Raw genomic sequence first — 17,633 nt, forward strand, 5'->3', positions numbered from 1 at the left:
TTAACCAGCCCCCACAATGACGCAGAGGTCATCTTCAATCTTTGACTGTCCCAGAAAGAAACATTCTTGTACCAATGTCGTTTGACATGTGGGCCATAGTATCTGTAAATAAAAACCTAGAGAGTTTTGCTGGGCTAACGAGTATGTGCTTAATAAATTTGGGATGCTGGCCGGGAGCAGTGGCTCATGCCTGTAATCCCAGCGCTTTTGGAGGTTGAGGCGAGTATATCACCTGAGGTCAGGAGTTTGAGACCAGCCTGACCAACATGGTGAAACCCCGTCTCCACTAAAAATACAAAAAAATTAGCCAGGCGCGGTGGCGAGTGCCTGTAGTCCCAGCTACTCCGGAGGCTGAGTCAGGAGACTCGCTTGAACCCAAGAGGCAGAGGTTTCAGTGAGCTGAGATCGCCCCACTGCACTCCAGCCTGGGCAACAAGAGTGAAATTCTGTCTCAAAAAAAAAAAAAAAAAATTGAATGCTTCTTGCCAAATTGTCTCTTACAAAAGTAGCATAGCTTTTGAACAAGCTCATTGATGTATGTGTTGCTATGTTCTTCATTATTGCTCCTTATTTCATGAGTTTTGGCATTTACAAATAGTTAGATTTACTTTTTTATAAGCAGATTTTACTAAGAATTTGTGAGCTCCATAAACAGCAAGTCACTGTCGCTGCCCAAGCCCAGATGCTGTTCTTATCCTGACGAGGGCACTGTCATGGATCCTGGGTGGTGGGGCATGGGGGTGGTCCCAAGGTCTCACCTGCTCACTGCCATACATAGACTGTGGTAGGCCCTCCAAGTTCTATTTCTCTATTCATTCGACGAACGTTTTCCAAGCTGCTGCTATGTGACAGGCCCCAGGCTGCAGCTGCGGATAAGACAACTCACAGTGTGGAATAAGGGCTGAAAGAGAAGGGTTCGGGGACACGGAAGGGGAACTCACTTCTGTCAGGAGGATTCCAGATGATTTAGTCACAGAGCAGTAACTAGAACAAAATCCTTATACACGTACATACTTCTGATTATGCTTGCTGGGAAATTTCTGACTAAGCAAAAAACTGCACTGTAGAAAAGAAAACCCTTTGGGAGGCCGAGGCAGGTGGATCACGGGAGATCAGGAGTTCAAGACCAGCCTGACCAACATGATGAAACTCCGTCTCTAATAAAAATACAAGAAATTAGCTGGGAGTGGTGGCGAGGGCCTTAATCCCAGCTATTTGGGAGGCTGAGGAAGGAGAATCGCTTGAACCTACAAGGTGGAGGTTGCATTGAGCCAAGATTGCGCCACTGCACTCCAGCATGAGTGACAAGAGCAAAACTCTGTCTCCAAAAAAAAAAAAAAAAAAAAAAAAAAGAAAAGAAAAGAAGAAGAGAAATGCTCATGGTCCCATCACTCAAACAATTCTCTGTTATTAATCTGATTTTTTCTTTTAACTCTAAAACTTTGGGACTCACTGGCACATCCACTTCTGAACTCTGCGTTTCTCACTGGGCATAGGAGTATGAGTATTTGCCTGCCTCCTGCACCGCAGCAAGCCTCTGATCCTATCTCCACGACTCCTGCCCAGGTCGAACTCCTGAACCCCATGTTCACCTGTAACTGGATGTGTCCAAACTAAATCATTCCCCACTCTGCTGCCCCCCAATCCTGTCTCTCCTCCCATGCTCCCGGCTTGGAGAGGGCCATCCGCATGCTCCCAGTGTACCAGTTAGTCATTCTCAGGCACCCAGGGCTGCCCGATCACAGCCACAGTGGAAGGGCATCCAAGTGACCTCATCGGCATCTGTCCTGCTCATGGCCTTGATCTCACTTCAGGACCCAACATCTCTCCTCTGCTTCACCTGACCTCCTCCAAATGAATCTCCTGGTATTGTCTTCCTTTCTTCTAAGCCACAGGCAGCCAGAGTGACCCCATCACATGCCAAATGTGATCTAATCATGCCCCTGCTTGATAGCCTCCAAGGACACCTGCTTGTCACTGCAGGAAAGTCCACGCACCTCACTCTGGCTCCCCAGGGCGGTGATCCAACCCTGACCCCTTCACCAGCCCCACAAGGGTCCTCTGCTTCCACTGCCTGGAGTGACTCCAGACAAAGCACGCTCTGGAGGTGTCTCCGTGACTTTTGTGTTCTGTTCCAACCCCCAACCTCCTGGCTAATTCTCACTCAGCCTCTAAACTGACCTTGGTGCCACATCCTCTACAAAGCCTCTCTTGAGTGACCCTCCTGTCCCTCTCCTGGGTCAGGCCTCCTGTGTGCTCTGTGGAGCCCCAGGACCACTATCAGGCCATACCCTACACCTGGGTTCTGATCCTGGCTCTGGCATTCACTAGCCATGCAACCTTGGTCAAATCATTCCATCTCTCTGAGCATGTTTCCTGATTTATACACCTGTTGATGATAACACTAACAGCACTACCCTTAACTGGCTGTTGCACGGATGAAGCAAAGCAACTTGTGTACGGTGTGCACCACGCTGCCCAGCACACAGGACGCCCTCCCTAACCCTTGGTTTTGGTGATTCCTTCATCATTGCCATGGTCACTGCCTTTCTGCCAGGACAAAGATGTAGGCTGGGAGAAGCCGTGAATGAAAGAGAACTGTCTCTTCCCAGGGCATTCCTGCGGGGACAGGATTGGACGTCGCTGACCCGTCTTCCTTTTCTTCTGGCACCTTGTAATGCACGCGATCGTCCAGAAGGGGGCAGCCTCCGCTGGCGGCGCCAGGGTACTTCAGCCGCCTCTGTAGGCAGCCACCTTGATCTCACTCCAGCACGTGTTTGCAGAAAGCATGACTAAAATTGGGGCATTTTTTTCCATTGAAATAAAAAGAAGGCTGCTGTCGACAGCAAACTGCCTCTGTCAGATACTGTTTGTCCATAATTTGCAGAAGCTATTTTTAAAATAACCCAAACACGTGTTGCCACATTGAAAGCCACAGAAATTAGCATTTCACTTTTTCCCAAAAAACTGCTTTACTCATTCACAAGTTTGAAAAGGTACAGGTTGGAAGTTCGAAACCATCCAGGATGTTAGCTAGCAACAGATGCAGTGTTATGGACCGAATGTTTGTGTCTGCCCCCAACCCCACATTCAAATGTTGAAGCCCTAACTCCTCCTGTGGATTTGGATACAGGCCTGTGAGGAGGTGGTAGAGGTTGAATGGGTCGTGAGGGTGAGGCCCTAACCCAACAGGACTAGTTGCCTTACAAACAGAGGAGTGTGCTCTCTGCAGTGTGAGGACACAGTGAGAAGGTGGCTGTCTGCAAGCCAGGAAAAGAGCCCTCAGAAACTGAACCAGCCGGGCTTTGAGCCTGGACTTTCCACCCTCCAGAACTGTGAGAAAATACATTTCAGTTAAGCCAGGCAGCGTGTGCTGTGTTGTTATGGCAGTCCACGCAGACTGAGACAGGTGTCTATTCAGGGACAGCACTTTGGGCCTCTCTTATGTTATTGTTGTCATTATTACATCAACTAGCTATTTTTTTTGTTTTAAAAATGCCTGCAAGCCCTCACATCTTGCTAGAGCATAAAATCCATCTTCTCACTCCTGATTTGCCATTCCCTTTCTCACTCATCTGTTGTATTTGTCATCTCAGGCCTGTGTGTGGTACTGGAAATGCCAAGAGCGGGCCACAGTTGTCGCAGTAAAACAGCGAGAAAAATGCCTCACCCACTGTTTCAAGGTGTTTGTGGGAACTAGGATGCATATTCTGTGTTTCTGTGGGAGGGCATGGAGCCAGCCTGTGAGCTAAAGAGTACACTTGGTTCTGCAAAGTCAGTCTGCTGCCAGGAGAGAGAACTGGGGTGTTGGGGGTGCCGAGGCTGTGCTCCCTGAAGGGTTACAGAGAGCCCAGAACAAACAGTGCCTCCTTAGAGAGACCCAGGGTCCCGACCTGCATTAGTTCATTTCACACTGCTGTAAAGAACTACCTGAGACTGGGTAATTTATGAAGAAAAAAAGATTTCATTGACTCATAGTTCTGCATGGCTGGGGAGGCCTCAGGAAACTTACAATCATGGTAGAAGGCAAAGAGGAAGCAAGGCACATCTTACATGGTTGCAGGAGAGAGCGAGGGGGAAGCTGCCAGACACTTTCAAACCATCCGAACTTGGGGGAACTCACTTATTATCATGAGCACAGCATGGAGGAGACCACACCTATGATCCAATCACCTCCCACCAAGTCCCTCCCTTGACATGTGGTGATTACAATTTGAGATGAGATTGGGGTGAGGACACAGAGCCAGACCATACCCTCCCCCCCACTCCCCCTGCCACTCCCCCAGTCGTGCTGGAGAGCAGGGCCTGCCAGTTGACCTTGGGGGCTAGCGCCAAGGATTGCTGCAGCTCAGCTGTGCATACGCCGCAGGGCCTGGCCAGGTTGGTAGCTCCCCAACCCGGGACTCAGCCAGACAACGGCTGTCCCAGTAATTCCAGGTTAGTGCCGGGTGCCGGGCAAGCCCTGCTGCTGGGGAGACCTGCTGGACTGCTCATGAATAGGGTGCAGAGTCATGGAAAGATTTCGAACTTTGTTTCAAATCCTACATCTGTTGCCTACCAGCTGTGTGACCTTAGACGAGTTACTCATCTTCTCTGTGTCTCTGCTTCTTACATACAAAATGGGGTCGACAAAGCTCATCTCATAGAATTTTTTATAAGGATTCAACTACTTAGCCTTAATCACCTGGTGTGGTGCCTGGCACAAAGCAATGCTTAATTGCTACTGGTCGCCATCATTCTCAGGCAGGAGTTGGCAAGTTTTCTCTGCGTAGAGCCGGATAGTAAGTATTTTAGGCTCTGCAGCCGCGCGGTGTCTGTGACAACTACTCAGCTCTGCTCTGCTATTATAGTAGTAAAGCAGCTGCGGGCCAAGCATGAACTCACAGCATGGGTGCTCTCAATAGGCTATTCAGGAAATCGGGTGGGCCATATTTCTAAGGTGACACCTGTTCAGAAGGCTGGACGGTTAAGGGAGTGGAAAAGAGGGGGCTGGGGCCAGGCAGGTCTCTGATGCACCGAGATGTCACACACTAGAGGGAGCAGGGGAAGTCTATGGTGTTTCACTGGGCAGGTTTATTACGAGCCGTGGCCCATACATCATAGGGCATTTACCAATGGGCTTTGCAGTGGGGGGTGTCCGTGGGCCCCTGAATTTGCATATCATTTGTGTATATGCATATGGGCATTTTTCTGAAGAGAAGGTTTACAGCTTCCTCTAAATTATCTAAGGGGTATGTGACCCGAAAGGTGAAGAACCACCATATTAACACAAGCGACTGTCTGGACCTCAGTGAAGACCTCCCAGCGACTGTGGTGCCCTGGCAGATATGGGAGGCGGGGTCACAGGGCTGACCCAGCCCACAGCTGCTTAGAAGCAGGCATCTCTCGGTGCCTCTCCCAGGGTCTTCCCCTAATCGCCAGTTCTCAGATGGGTTGGAGGAGTGTTGTTCTGGGGGGCCTGGTGCGGAGGCGGCCTCGGGTCGCCACCCCGCTGAGCACCCCTGGCCAACCGACTACGGCGCCCCTGCGGCTCCTTCATTCTCAGTTTCCCCTTCCCAGGCCCGAATTGGGGGGCAGTCCCATGTGACCTCAGCCTCCTGCCCAATCAAGTAAAAGGGTGGAACCCTCAGCCAAAGACATACAAGGGGCAGAGAGGACTGGCAGGGGCTGGGGGCTGGATGGACGCTGCCCTCCTGGTGTTTGCTGGAAAGGTCCCATCCAAACTTGGTTTACACAACGGGCCAGACTACAGCCACCTAGCCGTGGCTGGAACGGTGTCTGGAGTCTTGGAACTACATTGCCAATGCCGCCACCCCCACACGGATACACTAAGGGGATGCGGCACCTGTGCACAGGCTCGGGGGCCCCGTGGTTACTGGAGAGGCTGGCGGTCCCACCCCAGAAAGCACACCCTCCAGAAAGACTAACCAGTGGGAGACAGAGCCAGCGGGAGCTGGCACAGATATTTCTATCCCTGACGCCCCCAGGAGGACTGTCCCCAGACATGGCAGTTCATCCAGGAAAACATCCCATGAGACTAAGAAGTCTGTCACACTTGCTGCCAAGCACTGGCCACGGTGACCTGTTTCTAGGGGTCCCAGGCTAAGGCAGTTGGTGCCAGCAGCAGTCCTGGAAAGCAACTGGTGACTGACCACCAGGTTTGCAAGGACACAAACTGACAGCTGGTCTCCTTAGAAAGCAGATCGCAGGGTGGAATTCTGCAGTGGATGGACCGCCCATCTGAAGGCAATAAAGGGCTCCATGGCTGGACGTTGCTTGGAACCTGCAGAGCTGGTTACTGTGGCACCACCAACAATACAGGTGAAGGCACAAAAGTCTGAAAGGAGCATAGTCACTGCAGGTCAACCTGGGGACAGCAGGTGCAAGGGCCCTGTGGCTTTCATCGTCTGTACTCCCAGCCTATTGCTTCTCAAAGTGATGATAAAGAAAGGATGCAGCTGGGCACGGTGGCTCACACCTATAATCCTGGCACTTTGGGAGGCTGATGTGGGAGGACTGCTTGAGGCCAGGAGTTTGAGGCCAGCTTAGGCAACATGGTGAAACCCCATCTCTACAAAAAATACAAAAAAATTAGCTGGGTGTGGTGGTGCGTGCCTGTGGTCCCAGCTACTCAGGAGGCTGAGGTGGGAGGGTCACATGAGCCCAGGCGGTGGAGGCTGTAGCGAGCTGTGATCATGCCACTGTACTCCAGCCTGGGTAACAGAGGAAGACTCTGTTAAAAAAAAAAAGAAAAGAAAAGAAAAGAAAGAAGAGAGAGAGGAAAGAAAGAAAGAAACGAAGGAAGGAAGGAAGGAGAAAGAAAAAGAAAGGGAGGGAGGGGAGGAGGAAGGAAGGAAGGAAGGAAAAAAAGGAAAGGAGAAAAAGGAAGGACACTTACCTCCAAACAAAGAATTCTGAGTTCTGCAAATGGAGCCCCCAGCGATCCAGAGCTAGGGAGCGGCCTGAGGGGACGTGCATGGTAGCCAGTGGTGAAGCCATGACGTGTGGGAGGGCTTCGTTCCCAAGGGTCAGCTCTGGATGCCCCAGCCAAGCAGCCGTGAACTAGCTCTCCAGACCCTCCCTGGGCTGCTATTGTGTGCCAAGTCAGGGGCTTAGAGCCTGAGCTTTGGGACAAAGATAAGACATGCTCTCCGCCCTCCAGACATCCCCCCCGGTTAGGAGGACGACAGAATTGGTTTTGAATCCAGACACATTCTAGATTCCCTGCTCCCCACTCAGGTCAAGTTGCTTGATCTAAACCTCAGTTTCCTCATCTGTAAAACAGAGGCTATAAATCTTTGTTCAGGAAATGGATCTGGGTAAAACGGCAACTCCGATGGGCACGTTCAGCCCCAGTCTAGCATAGAGTAAGGCTCCAGAAGCAACTGCTGCACAGAGACCCCCTGCTTCCCACTTGGGGACAGTGCTTCTGGTTGATGCTCTAGTCTCTGAGCTACTATTTCAAAGTTTCGTGAGGGTTGAAAAGACGCACTTCGAAGAGTGGTTTATATTCTTTACCACTTAAAATGTTACCCAATCTGATACTCACTCTCCTAACAGCCCCCGTGTGGGTCCTCTAGCTTCCTCAGACCCCCAGCCTGCCCCTCAAGTCAAGTCTCGAGGGCTCGTGGCCGGAAGGATCACACCACAGACAGCGCTGGTCTCCAAGGCTTTATTCAGGAAGGTTTGCATCTGTTTGACAGGCACTGTGCAGGGGGTTTGTAACAGTTCAGTTTTCTAGAAGGTCCCTTGGGGAGAGGGGTGAAGAAGAGAGCCTCTCTGGGGGATCTTCTCCTCCAGAACAAAAGGCACTGACGGGGTCCACACCCCAGAGCCAGCAGCTGGGTTATATACACACGGGGTGGACGGATGCAGAGAAACTCAAAGCCAAATGCGACCGGAGGAGGAAAGAGTCCATCTGATGGGCCCAGGCCTGCTTCTGGGCTCTTTCCACCAAGTGCAAAAGAAGCTCAAAACAAAGGCAAAGCTTTCACGGAGAAACAGGAGTCCAGCCTTTCGGTCTTAGTGTTCTGTGCAATTTTAAAACCCAACAAAATAAATATAACTTAAAAATGTCTTACATGACACTAAAGGCAAGCCTGGGAAAAGCAAGCAGTTGAGGGAACCTTCCAAAAATGCTGAGCAGTGCTGGACGCCGAGAACTCCCAGGAGGCCCTGGGAGGACAGGGCAAGAGGGCCCAGTGCCCACTCACCTGGGCACAGGTACACAGAGCTTGTCCTGCCTGCTGGCACCTGTGCTGCCAGGACCCAAGGAATCCCTGCGGGGATGAGTGCTGGGCAGGCACGGTCTTCCAGGCTGCCAGGGCAGGAGTTCTGGCCATTCCAGGATCCATCTATCCCACTGAGACAAGGGGAAGGGCCGGATGGCAGGGAAGTGGGTGGCAGAATGGCTTGAGAGGCAGAGTAGGTGCGGAAGAGGAGAAATAGCAAGGTAAATACAAACAAAAAACAAAAAACCAAAACCCAGAACAAAACAAAAACCCTAAGTAACAGAATAACCCTACAATGATGCTATTTTATACTACTTTCACATATTTAATGTAACCCACAGCAAAGTACTGCCAATAAGAGGCCCACAGGCCTCCTTTAATAAGCACGTCGTTTGCATATTAGCACATTGTTTGCAAACAACTGGTGTCTGCCTAAAGTGCTTGGAACGTTTTGTTCTCTTAAAACAAGTCCCCCGTAATTTTCGTTCATATCATGAATTTGCTTTAGCAAACTTATTTCACAGATGGAACGAGGATAACTTTTGGCCAGTCCATAGTCATAGAATCTTTACGTCTGAATCGATGTCCCTGCCCTGCAAATGGCTGAAACACAGACCAGCAGGGTCCCGTCTAGCCCAAAAGTCACTAGAGCTCCAGAGACCCGGAGCTAACTTTGGCTCCCTGACACCCCCAGCCTGCCTGCCTTCCAGATCACATGCTGTCACGAGGTCTCTCGTGCTCCACCGGGCGCAGTGTGACCTTTAGCAAGTCGGCCCACACAGAAGCTCACCACTGTTTCCAACAAGAGCCAGGAAGCTTAAGTGATTTCCTTTTTAAAAATCTGTACTTATACATCCCCATGTGTCCCACCCTCCGCCCCCGCCAAGTGTCACTCACACTTCCAGCACAAAAGGGGAAATGTAGTCCCGTGGGCAGGTTGGCAGTTCCCCCAGAGACCCCAGGGTGGCGGGGTGGGCAGTGGCTCCTCCAAAGACACACACCTGGGTCCACACTGTCTCCCGCTGTGTCCCGCCTCTCCCAGCTCCTGTACCTCTGACGGCAAAGGAGCGGGTGGCAAGCCCCAAGGAGCCTGGGGTCACAGCTCCATAGAGCTGGGGGTTTTGTTCTTAGGAAGTCATAAAAATTTTACATTCCCCTCAAAAACAAAATCACTGGCTTTCAGTTAAAATTGGGCTTAAATAGGATCTCCATGAATCTTGAAATGCAGAGACTTCAGGAAGAGATGCCTGGAGCATGCCCTGGCATCCACCACATACCCTGCAAATGCCCACACGACACTGGAGAAGCAGGAATCTAAGCCCTTCAGGCAGTAAGACTTATTTCAGAGGCAGCAACAAGTGATGCCAGGAGGCCACACGCATCTCTGGAAGCCAGAAGCCTGCCTTCTTCCTGCCTGGTGCAGGCCTGAGCTCTGCCCCTGTCTCTGTATCTGCAAGGGACTGTGGGCCTCATGACAGAAGCCCATGTATGCAGGCAGGGTTGACCAACTAGCACCAGGTAGGTGAGGGTCAAGAAAAGCATGTCCCTCCCTGGGACCAGGGACCAGAGACTCTGTAGGTCCCGCCTTCCCTGGTAGCACCCCTGGAGCTCAGAATGGCAGAGTGTAGCTTCTCAACTCGGATTGCGATTCCAAATGTAAGAGCACAGCCTCTGCTCACCTCCTCTGGGAAGGCCTCGTTCAAAGAACACAGCCAAGCTGGCTTCAGCCTTCTCCTGGCTGCTGGGTCTGGCCTGGAGCCGGCAGGTTTCCTTACCAGATGGGTGGGGGACCTTGCCTGAGCAGCCCCGGGGAGGCCACCAAGGCATCCCTGGGGCTGCTAATAGGAAGGTATTTTGCTCACAGTCAACATGTGGCTCCCCAATGTTTTTTTTGCCCCAACTACCAGAAAGCCCTGCTTCCCAGCCAGGCACTAGGGACCCAACCGGCCCCCTGGGCTCTCCGTTGGGGAGGCCCTGGCAGAAACAAGGCTGTGCTTGACAGTGCGCTAACAGCACTGGCCTCCAGGGGGCAGCAGGCATCTGCAGGTGGTCGGCCCAGGCCAGCGCTTCCTAGGGGACTCCCAGAGGCAGGGCTCATCTGGTAGGGTCCCCTCAGCAGTCAGGGACCCCCTCCAGCTCTACACCTGACCCGCCTCTCAGACTGGGCATTTCTCTTCTAGTAGGTGACCCTCTCTACAAAGAGCAGTGCAAATGCCACCTCCAAGCCCTGAAGTTAGGAAAATGACTAGAAACTCTCCTCTTCTACAAAGTGTCTTGTAGTGCAGCTCGGGAGGGTCAGTTCCGGGCTTGAGCCCAGGTGGAAGTGAAGGAAAAGTCAGGAACAAGAAAGGAAACACAGAGGGAGGAAAGAAGGCCCAGGCGGGGGCCAGGGAGGGCGCGGGCCGCTCAGGCGAGGGGGGCGTCCTGGGACATTTCGGTCAGGATGTCGATGAGGTTGTTCAGCCCCGAGAGGTAGCCATCCTCCCGGTTCCCCTCCTGCCAGGGCACGTCGTGCTGCAGGGTCTGGCCCTCGGGCAGGGGCGTGGTTTTCCCAAAGTCGATCATCCACACTTTGGCCTGTTCCTTCTTGTCGTGGATGAAGAGGAGGGAGCTGCCAATGACCTGAGGGGAACAGGGGGGTGAGGGGTGAGCTGGAGCCCCCGCCCTGCCCTCCCCACTGTGGTCTGGGTAACCCAGGGGGAGGCTCGCTCAGGCCAGGCAGCCTGGAGCCTGCAATTCCAATCCCCATTCTCAGACAGGCAGCAGAGTCTGCCCAAGAGTGGCCATGCTGGGGCAGAGGGCATTGGGTTCTGGGATCGGTGACCACCGTTCTGTGTGGGCAGCAGCAGGCACCCCTTCACCCCCTGACTCTGGCCTGCTCCCCTGCCCTCCCCTCCCCTTCCCTTCCCTTCCTCTCCGTGATGTAGGATTGATGATTGTGTGATCTGTGAATGTGTGTGTGAATGTGTGTGGTGTAAGGTTGAGTCATCTGTGAATGTGTGTGAATGTGTGTGGTGTAGAGTTGAGTGTATGATCTGTGAGTGTGTGTGTGAATGTGTCATGTGGCTGGGGACCTAGATTCCCCCTCCAGGGAACCTGCCGACACCTCCCAGAGCCTCTCTCAGGTGTCTCAGTTCCCTGCCTGCTGCCAGCTGCCCCTGCCAACCAACGTCTGCAGAGGTGGGAGCAGGTGAGGGGTTCCAGCTGTGCCCGAGTGGCACCTGAAGACCTGCTTGCCCTCCTGAGTCTCATCTGAAGATGTAGGTGATGGTCAGGGGGTGCCCAGCTACTCTAGCACCTCAGAGAGCTTCTGCCCTGAGACCATGGGGCATGGGGGATAGAAATCCTGCCACCACCGCCCAGAATGGACAAGACTCTGGAGCTGGAGGGACGAGGGAGGAGAAAGGGGGTGATAGCCAGGGCTCCCAGGCAGGACAGCCTGTGTGGTCACCCCAGGGAGCATTAAGACAAAGGGGGCTGGTCCCTGATGGCCTGCCTCTGGCTGCTCCACCCTAAAAACAGCCGACCCCCCAGGCTTCTGGAAGAAGAAGGCCTGACAGCACGTGCAGCTCTCTGCTCAAGAGGGCAAAAACCCGGTATCTACCTCGTGGCACTTGAAGAAGGGAGAAACTTCTAGAGTGGTTCGAATGGCCTTCAGCCGGTCCCGATAGGCGATCTGAGAACAGAAAGATGAACAGATTTTCAGCACTGCGTGGGGAAGGGTGGATTTCAGCCCATTTAGCTCATTGGCGTCACTGACTGTAGAAGTGGCAGTGCCCTTACCCCTGATCACTATTTCAACCTCTTTATCTACAGTGAAGAAACTGCAGCCCAGAGGAGGCGGTGCGGCTGGGCTCCGCTCCCGCCCCTTCTCCTGCCACCCTTTCTCCAGGCGCAGGAGGCGCAGGAAGCGCAGGAAGCGCAGCTCCAGAACAGCCCCGCGGCCTCTAGCGGTTCCTCCTGGGAGTGCAGTTGACCCTGAATGCCGGACATCCAGAGGCAGTTTCCTGAGAGCAGGGCTGCCACGGCGTCTTTCTCAGCATAAATGTCAGCGCCCTTGACTTTTGAAAGGACAAAGAGGGAGAACCACAAATATCTCTGCCAGTGGCCTCTCCATGGAGCCCTGTAAACTCGTGTCAAGCTCTCTCCTGGCCTTGGGGGTACCCCGTGCTCCCCAGAAGCCAGCTCTGTGGGTCTCACCCCCCAGGCTGCCTTGGGAAGCCCATCATACACAAATACACAGAGTTCCTCAATGCCTGCTGGAAAGCAGTGACAGCCGGCAGAGCCAGCCGACCGGCTCCCTGGAGAGTGCAGTAGCAGGAACAAACCCCTCTCAGTCCCAGGCCTAGAAGGCACGTTCCGTGACACCACTGCTCAGGGGCTGAGACCCTCCCTTGAGGGGGACTCAGGAATGGAGGGCATGGGATATAAAAAATCAGGTGCATCCCCCATGCCTGCAGCCTCAGAGCTTGCCAGGGGCCCAGGTAACCCTCCCCAGCTCAAAAAGGAAGGTTTCCCAGCTCCAGCCAGTACTGAGTCACCTTGCAGAAAAGGCTGCCTGGTCCGTCCCTACTTGCTCTGCAGCTGCTGTGGCCTGTTCAAAAGGTGCCTCTCACGGGGCCTCCAGGGCCCATGTCCCAGATGTGCCTGGATCTCTGACTGTCCCAGGGAGCGGTGCACTTGGGGCGCCGTGGCACCACACTCCCTAACTCAGCAGGGAGGGTCAGCACTCTGGTCCCAGCGGGCAGGGCATCTATCCAGCCTGCCAGCCACTACAGCAGCAACACACAAGACATCAGTTTGTCATGAACTTGTACGAGCCACACCCCCGGACTCAGAGACAGCTGGCCAGCTCTGGCTGGCAGGGGGCAGTGTGACCCTGGACACACAAGATGGGGACAAGCAGGTCCACCCACACCAGAGGGCTGCTGTGAGGATTTGCCGTGCACTTGCCGTGACACCTGGCAGGCGGCGGGCTCTGTGGAAACCCAGCGGTTCTCTCTCTCAGGGGATGGAAATTGCTCTCTGGAGCCGTGGGGCTGATGGCTAAGGGAGAGTCGGTGAGTGTCCACCACACTTCCCCACCTACCCGGCGCATGTCAGAGACAAGCACATTGCCTTCCTCTTCACCTTCCAAGCAGAAGCTTGGCACCAGGGTGGATAGAAACTTTCCTGGGCACAGACTTCAGTGCCCTTGACTTTTTATTTTTATTTTTATTTTTTGAGACAGAGTTTCACTCTTGCTGCCCAAGCTGGAGAGCAGTCATGCAATCTCAGCTCACTGCAACTGCCGCCTCCCAGGTAAAGCGATTCTCCTGCCTCAATCTCCCAAGTACCTGGAATTACAGGTATGTGCCACCATGTCCGGCTAATTTTTGTGTTTTTAGTAGAGATGAGATTTCACTATGTTGGCTAGGATGGTCTCGAATTCCTGATCTCAAGTGATCTGCCTGCCTCAGCCTCCCAAAGTGCTGGGATTACAGGTGTGAGCCATCGTGCCTGGCATGCTCTCGACTTTTGAAAGGGCAGAGTGACAGAGTCACAAAAGTCTCTGCCAGCGGCCTCTCCACAGAGCCCTACAAACTGGGGCTGAGGTGCGCTGTCCCTGGCGGTGCCTTGTCCTCCCCATAGGCACCTCCAGAGCAGACTCGGTTGTCCCTCCCTGGCTGGCTGGAGAGACCCTCTCTGGAGGCACCAGACTCACCAGGATGTTACAGTTTCCTTTAGTGAACTCTCTGAAGGCCTCGGTGACCTGCTCCCGCGTTTTGGTCTTCTTGAAGTCCCGGTTCACGGTGCCATCTTCTTTCTGAGAAAGAGAACGACACCCCACCAAGGAGGGGGTCAGCAGGGACCCTCGGGCAGACTGTTCTCATCCACCCAACGCCACAGAGCAGGCCAGCCCCCTCCGGACCCAGGGCAGGGCCAGCAGAGGCACCCAGGTGTCCGGGTAGGGGGCAGGGAGGCGGCGTGCACAGTAGAGGGGAGTCACCCTGGGCGCAGACACAGGAGAACACAGATGGTGGCACTGGCATCCCTGGCAGAGTGAACAGTGGTGGGAACAGCCCGGAGGTATGAGGGGCGTCTGGGCTGAGGATGGAGGAGCATGGGGGGGCGCTGGCCAGTCCTGAGAGCAACAGCAGGGCCAAGAGAGAGGGTCGGCCTCGACTTCCTGCTCCGGGGTCGGCGGGTCCCTGTCCTCCAGAGGCACCTTTGCCAGCACAGGCAGGAGAGAAGCGCTCCCACCCCGAGCTCAGCTCAACTTCCTTCATTATAATCTACAGTCTCTTCTTTCAAGTTTTCCGAAAGCCGGGATCTGACGCAGCCTGCCCGCCTCTGCTCCCTCCCCACCCCACTCCATTTTCTTGGCCCAGGCAATGTCTCTGCTCAGGCTGCCCTGGTCCCACCTGGGGGGCTTTGCTGACCTATGAGGAAATCTGTTCTTTAGGGACAAAGGATGGGAAGGAGTGCCCCCAGGAGTCCCAGCAGTGGGCTGTGCCTGCCCTCAGGCTGGAGACTGCTTCAGCTGCGTCCTCACTGTGGCTGCCTTCCACAGGACCGGCGGGACCGGGCTGAGGGAGCAGCCCTGGGTGCTGAGAGCCGGGCAGAGGGAGGCGCACCCCAGGCAGAGCCTCTCGGCTGACACCGAGGTGGGCTGGTGACGGTGAAGACAGCTGGCTTCTCTCAGAGCGGGAAGACAGGCTGTCGGCTGTTCTGACTGCTGGACAATACACAGAGACCAGGAGCACATCCTGCTTGAGAGGGAGAGGTGAAGGGAAAGTGCATTGTTTCCAACAAATAAAAAGAAAGTGAATGTTAAGAGAAGGAGGAGGGGCACAGAATTTTCATCCAGTCTCAGAGCTGGATGCAAAAAAGACGGAAGGGCTGGTTTCAAAAGACAAAGAAGGGGGCAAAAGTCTTTCTCAGTCCAGAGCTCGCAAAGCAGCTGTCCTGAGGGAAGGTAGAAACTTGTCCCACACGCCAGCGTGGGCAGCGAGCCATCAGCAACCGCGGAAGCGTACATGTAAATGCCATCTGAAAGGAGGCTGAGGGGAGCCTCCCGTCAGGACCATCGGCTGCCAACCTGACTCCAGGCTGGACACCACAGTTGACGCAGGCCACTGGACAGAGAATGGGACACCCAATAACCGCACAGGGACCGCCACCTGCTCGAGAAGGACGGTTGTCTGAGACCCTGTGGGGCCCGCACCCCAAAGCCCTGCTTTTGCAAATTTAACGGCAAAGATGTACGCAGGGGCCCAGGGACAGGGTGGTCACTGTAGGCAGTGCCGTGATCAGTCCAGACAGTCGGCAATCCAGACAGGGCCAATCCCCCAATTTATTCTGGGGAAAGTAAATAAACATTTGAACATAATCATGTATACGAAGTTTCTGTGTGTCCATAGCCAGAGCTAAGAACTTTTCTGCCGGATACACACAGGCACAAAGGGACAGAAGGGACAGAGCCGTCGTTTTGTAAACACGCACACAAATATATCAATTAGGGGAAAATTACATTTTACTTACAAAATTTGTCATGTTGTTTCTTTGGGGCTTATGTTGCTATTTCTGTTCCAATAAATATTTTGAACTTTCAAAGAAAAAAAAGGCGATCGAAGAGCAAAGAGGAGATAATGCGGTTTCTGGGGGACCCTGGCTCCAACACCAAAGGTGGCCAGCGTGCTCCTCCCTTCCCCGAATTGTCTGCCAGTCCCGGTGTGCAGCCGGAGCAGAACGAACCAGCTCCCCTGTGGACGTCTGGCAGGCGGCTCTCGCCTGGCTCTCGGTGCCAGGCACCGTCTGGGCTAAGTGGAGAGTCCTCAGCAGAGGGCTGACAGCTGGCAGGGCTAGAAGCCACTCTGCTCCGAGGCCGAGCCCGCTACACAGCCACCCCGCCTGTATCTCAGACTGAGGACAGGCTGATGTCTGCAGAGTGGGGTGGCCTCCCACACTCTGAGCCTGTGCCTGGAGAAGCTGACAGCTTCCAAAGGGCCCTGAGAGTAGCCAGGCCCCTGAGGTGGGCACGGGTGGGGCCCGAGGCCACCCTCACTCCAGCACGCGGAGGCCGCTGCACCTCGCCAGCCTCACCTTGATTCCCTCGATCCTGAACCCCAGGGTGGCGGTGGAGCTGATGGTCTCCCGCCACTGCATGTACCGCGGCTTGGTCACAGCACGCTGTGCTTTCTCCTCCTCGGTGGGGGCCTCGGGGTCCACCTCGATCATCTTCTGGTACATGTCCTTCCGCAGGCTGGGCTTCTTCCGAGCCTTCGTGAGCTCCTCCTCCAGGTAGGTCCTGCGTGGGACGGGAGGCGACATGAGGGCCACGGGCTGGGGTAGGGCTCAGCAGCAGCTCCTCTCCCGCCTGGTGGATAAAGGTTCGGGGTGTGCCTTGCCCAACGGCCGCAGTCAGCTTAGCGCCCCGAGTCAAGGCACGTCCTTCCAAGGAGGTGGCACACTCTGCTCCAGCTGGGGCTGGCTCTAATTTTTTTTTCTTTTTTTTAAAAACAATTTTTTTTAGTAGATAGGGAAGTCTCATTATGTTGCCCAGGTTAGTCTCAAACTTCTAGCCTCAAACGATCCTCCCACCTCGGCCTCCCAAAGTGCTGGGGTTACAGGTGTGCACCACCACCCAGCCTGGGGCAGGCTCTTGATCCAAGAGAAAAGGGGTGGCCTTGCTAAATCAGAAGGCCTTCACTCCAAGCCCATCGGATGGCCTCACAAAGCCCAAGGAGCTCCTCCTGGGGAGACCCCACAGGAACTGGCAGAAGAAGGAAGATGGAGGCAGGGCAGCTGGGGGCTTATCCTGCTCCTACTGCTACGGTGGAGCTGAGAGAGGGGACTGGGGGCAAGGCAGGGCCTGCTCAGGGCCCACTGTACCCCCTTTGGCTGCCTGGACTCTTCCATAAAGCCAGGGCTTCCAAAGCCAGAACCTGCCTTGGTGGGAGAAGCCGTTCTGCCCTCCTCAAGCCTCCATCTATCTCCGCTGTTCTCAGGCAGCCTGAAGGCTGAGCCTGCCCATCAATGTCCCTGGCTCTTTCCAAAGAGGAGGAACCTGGAGCACAAGGTTCAGGTCGGAAGGTGGCCTTGGAAGGGGCCCCACTGCGGATGGAGAAGTGTGGGAGGAGGACGGTAGGGGGCTCCTCAGCCTCTGCTCGTCCCGGAGACATGCCTGGCACCCCCCGCCCCATCAATACCAGGTCTCCTCATACCTGGGCCCCCAGCCCCAAGCGCCTGAGAAAATGCTTCCAACTCAGTTGCCTCATGGCTCTGGCCTCCACACCAGCAGTTCCAGCTGAACTGGCGGGGACCACCTAGACACTGGGGGAGGTAACCGGGCCAAGGGCCGCAGGGGACTTGAGCAGCCCGGGCTGAATCACTGGCCCTGAGCTGCCGGGATACACCCCG

General features: G+C 54.5%; 1 protein-coding gene across 1 annotated transcript in view; it reads right to left on the reverse strand.

Annotated features, from left to right (window-relative positions):
- Positions 1-7,658: 7,658 nt before the first annotated feature.
- Positions 7,659-17,633, reverse strand: part of ITPKB (inositol-trisphosphate 3-kinase B) — a 105,560-nt gene continuing 95,585 nt past the window's right edge. Inside the window, exons 5-8 of the mRNA XM_012459813.3 lie at positions 16,317-16,521; positions 13,936-14,037; positions 11,836-11,907; positions 7,659-10,853 (exon numbers count right to left, since the gene is read on the reverse strand). Coding sequence (XP_012315236.2) covers positions 10,638-10,853; positions 11,836-11,907; positions 13,936-14,037; positions 16,317-16,521 — 595 coding nt within the window. The 3' untranslated portion in view covers positions 7,659-10,637. The remainder of the gene's footprint in view (positions 10,854-11,835; positions 11,908-13,935; positions 14,038-16,316; positions 16,522-17,633) is intronic.

This window comes from Aotus nancymaae, unplaced genomic scaffold (assembly GCF_030222135.1).
Source record: "Aotus nancymaae isolate 86718 unplaced genomic scaffold, 86718_ANA_hifiasm-v0.15.2.pri h1tg000032l_0, whole genome shotgun sequence".
NCBI classification, from domain to species: Eukaryota; Metazoa; Chordata; class Mammalia; order Primates; family Aotidae; genus Aotus; species Aotus nancymaae.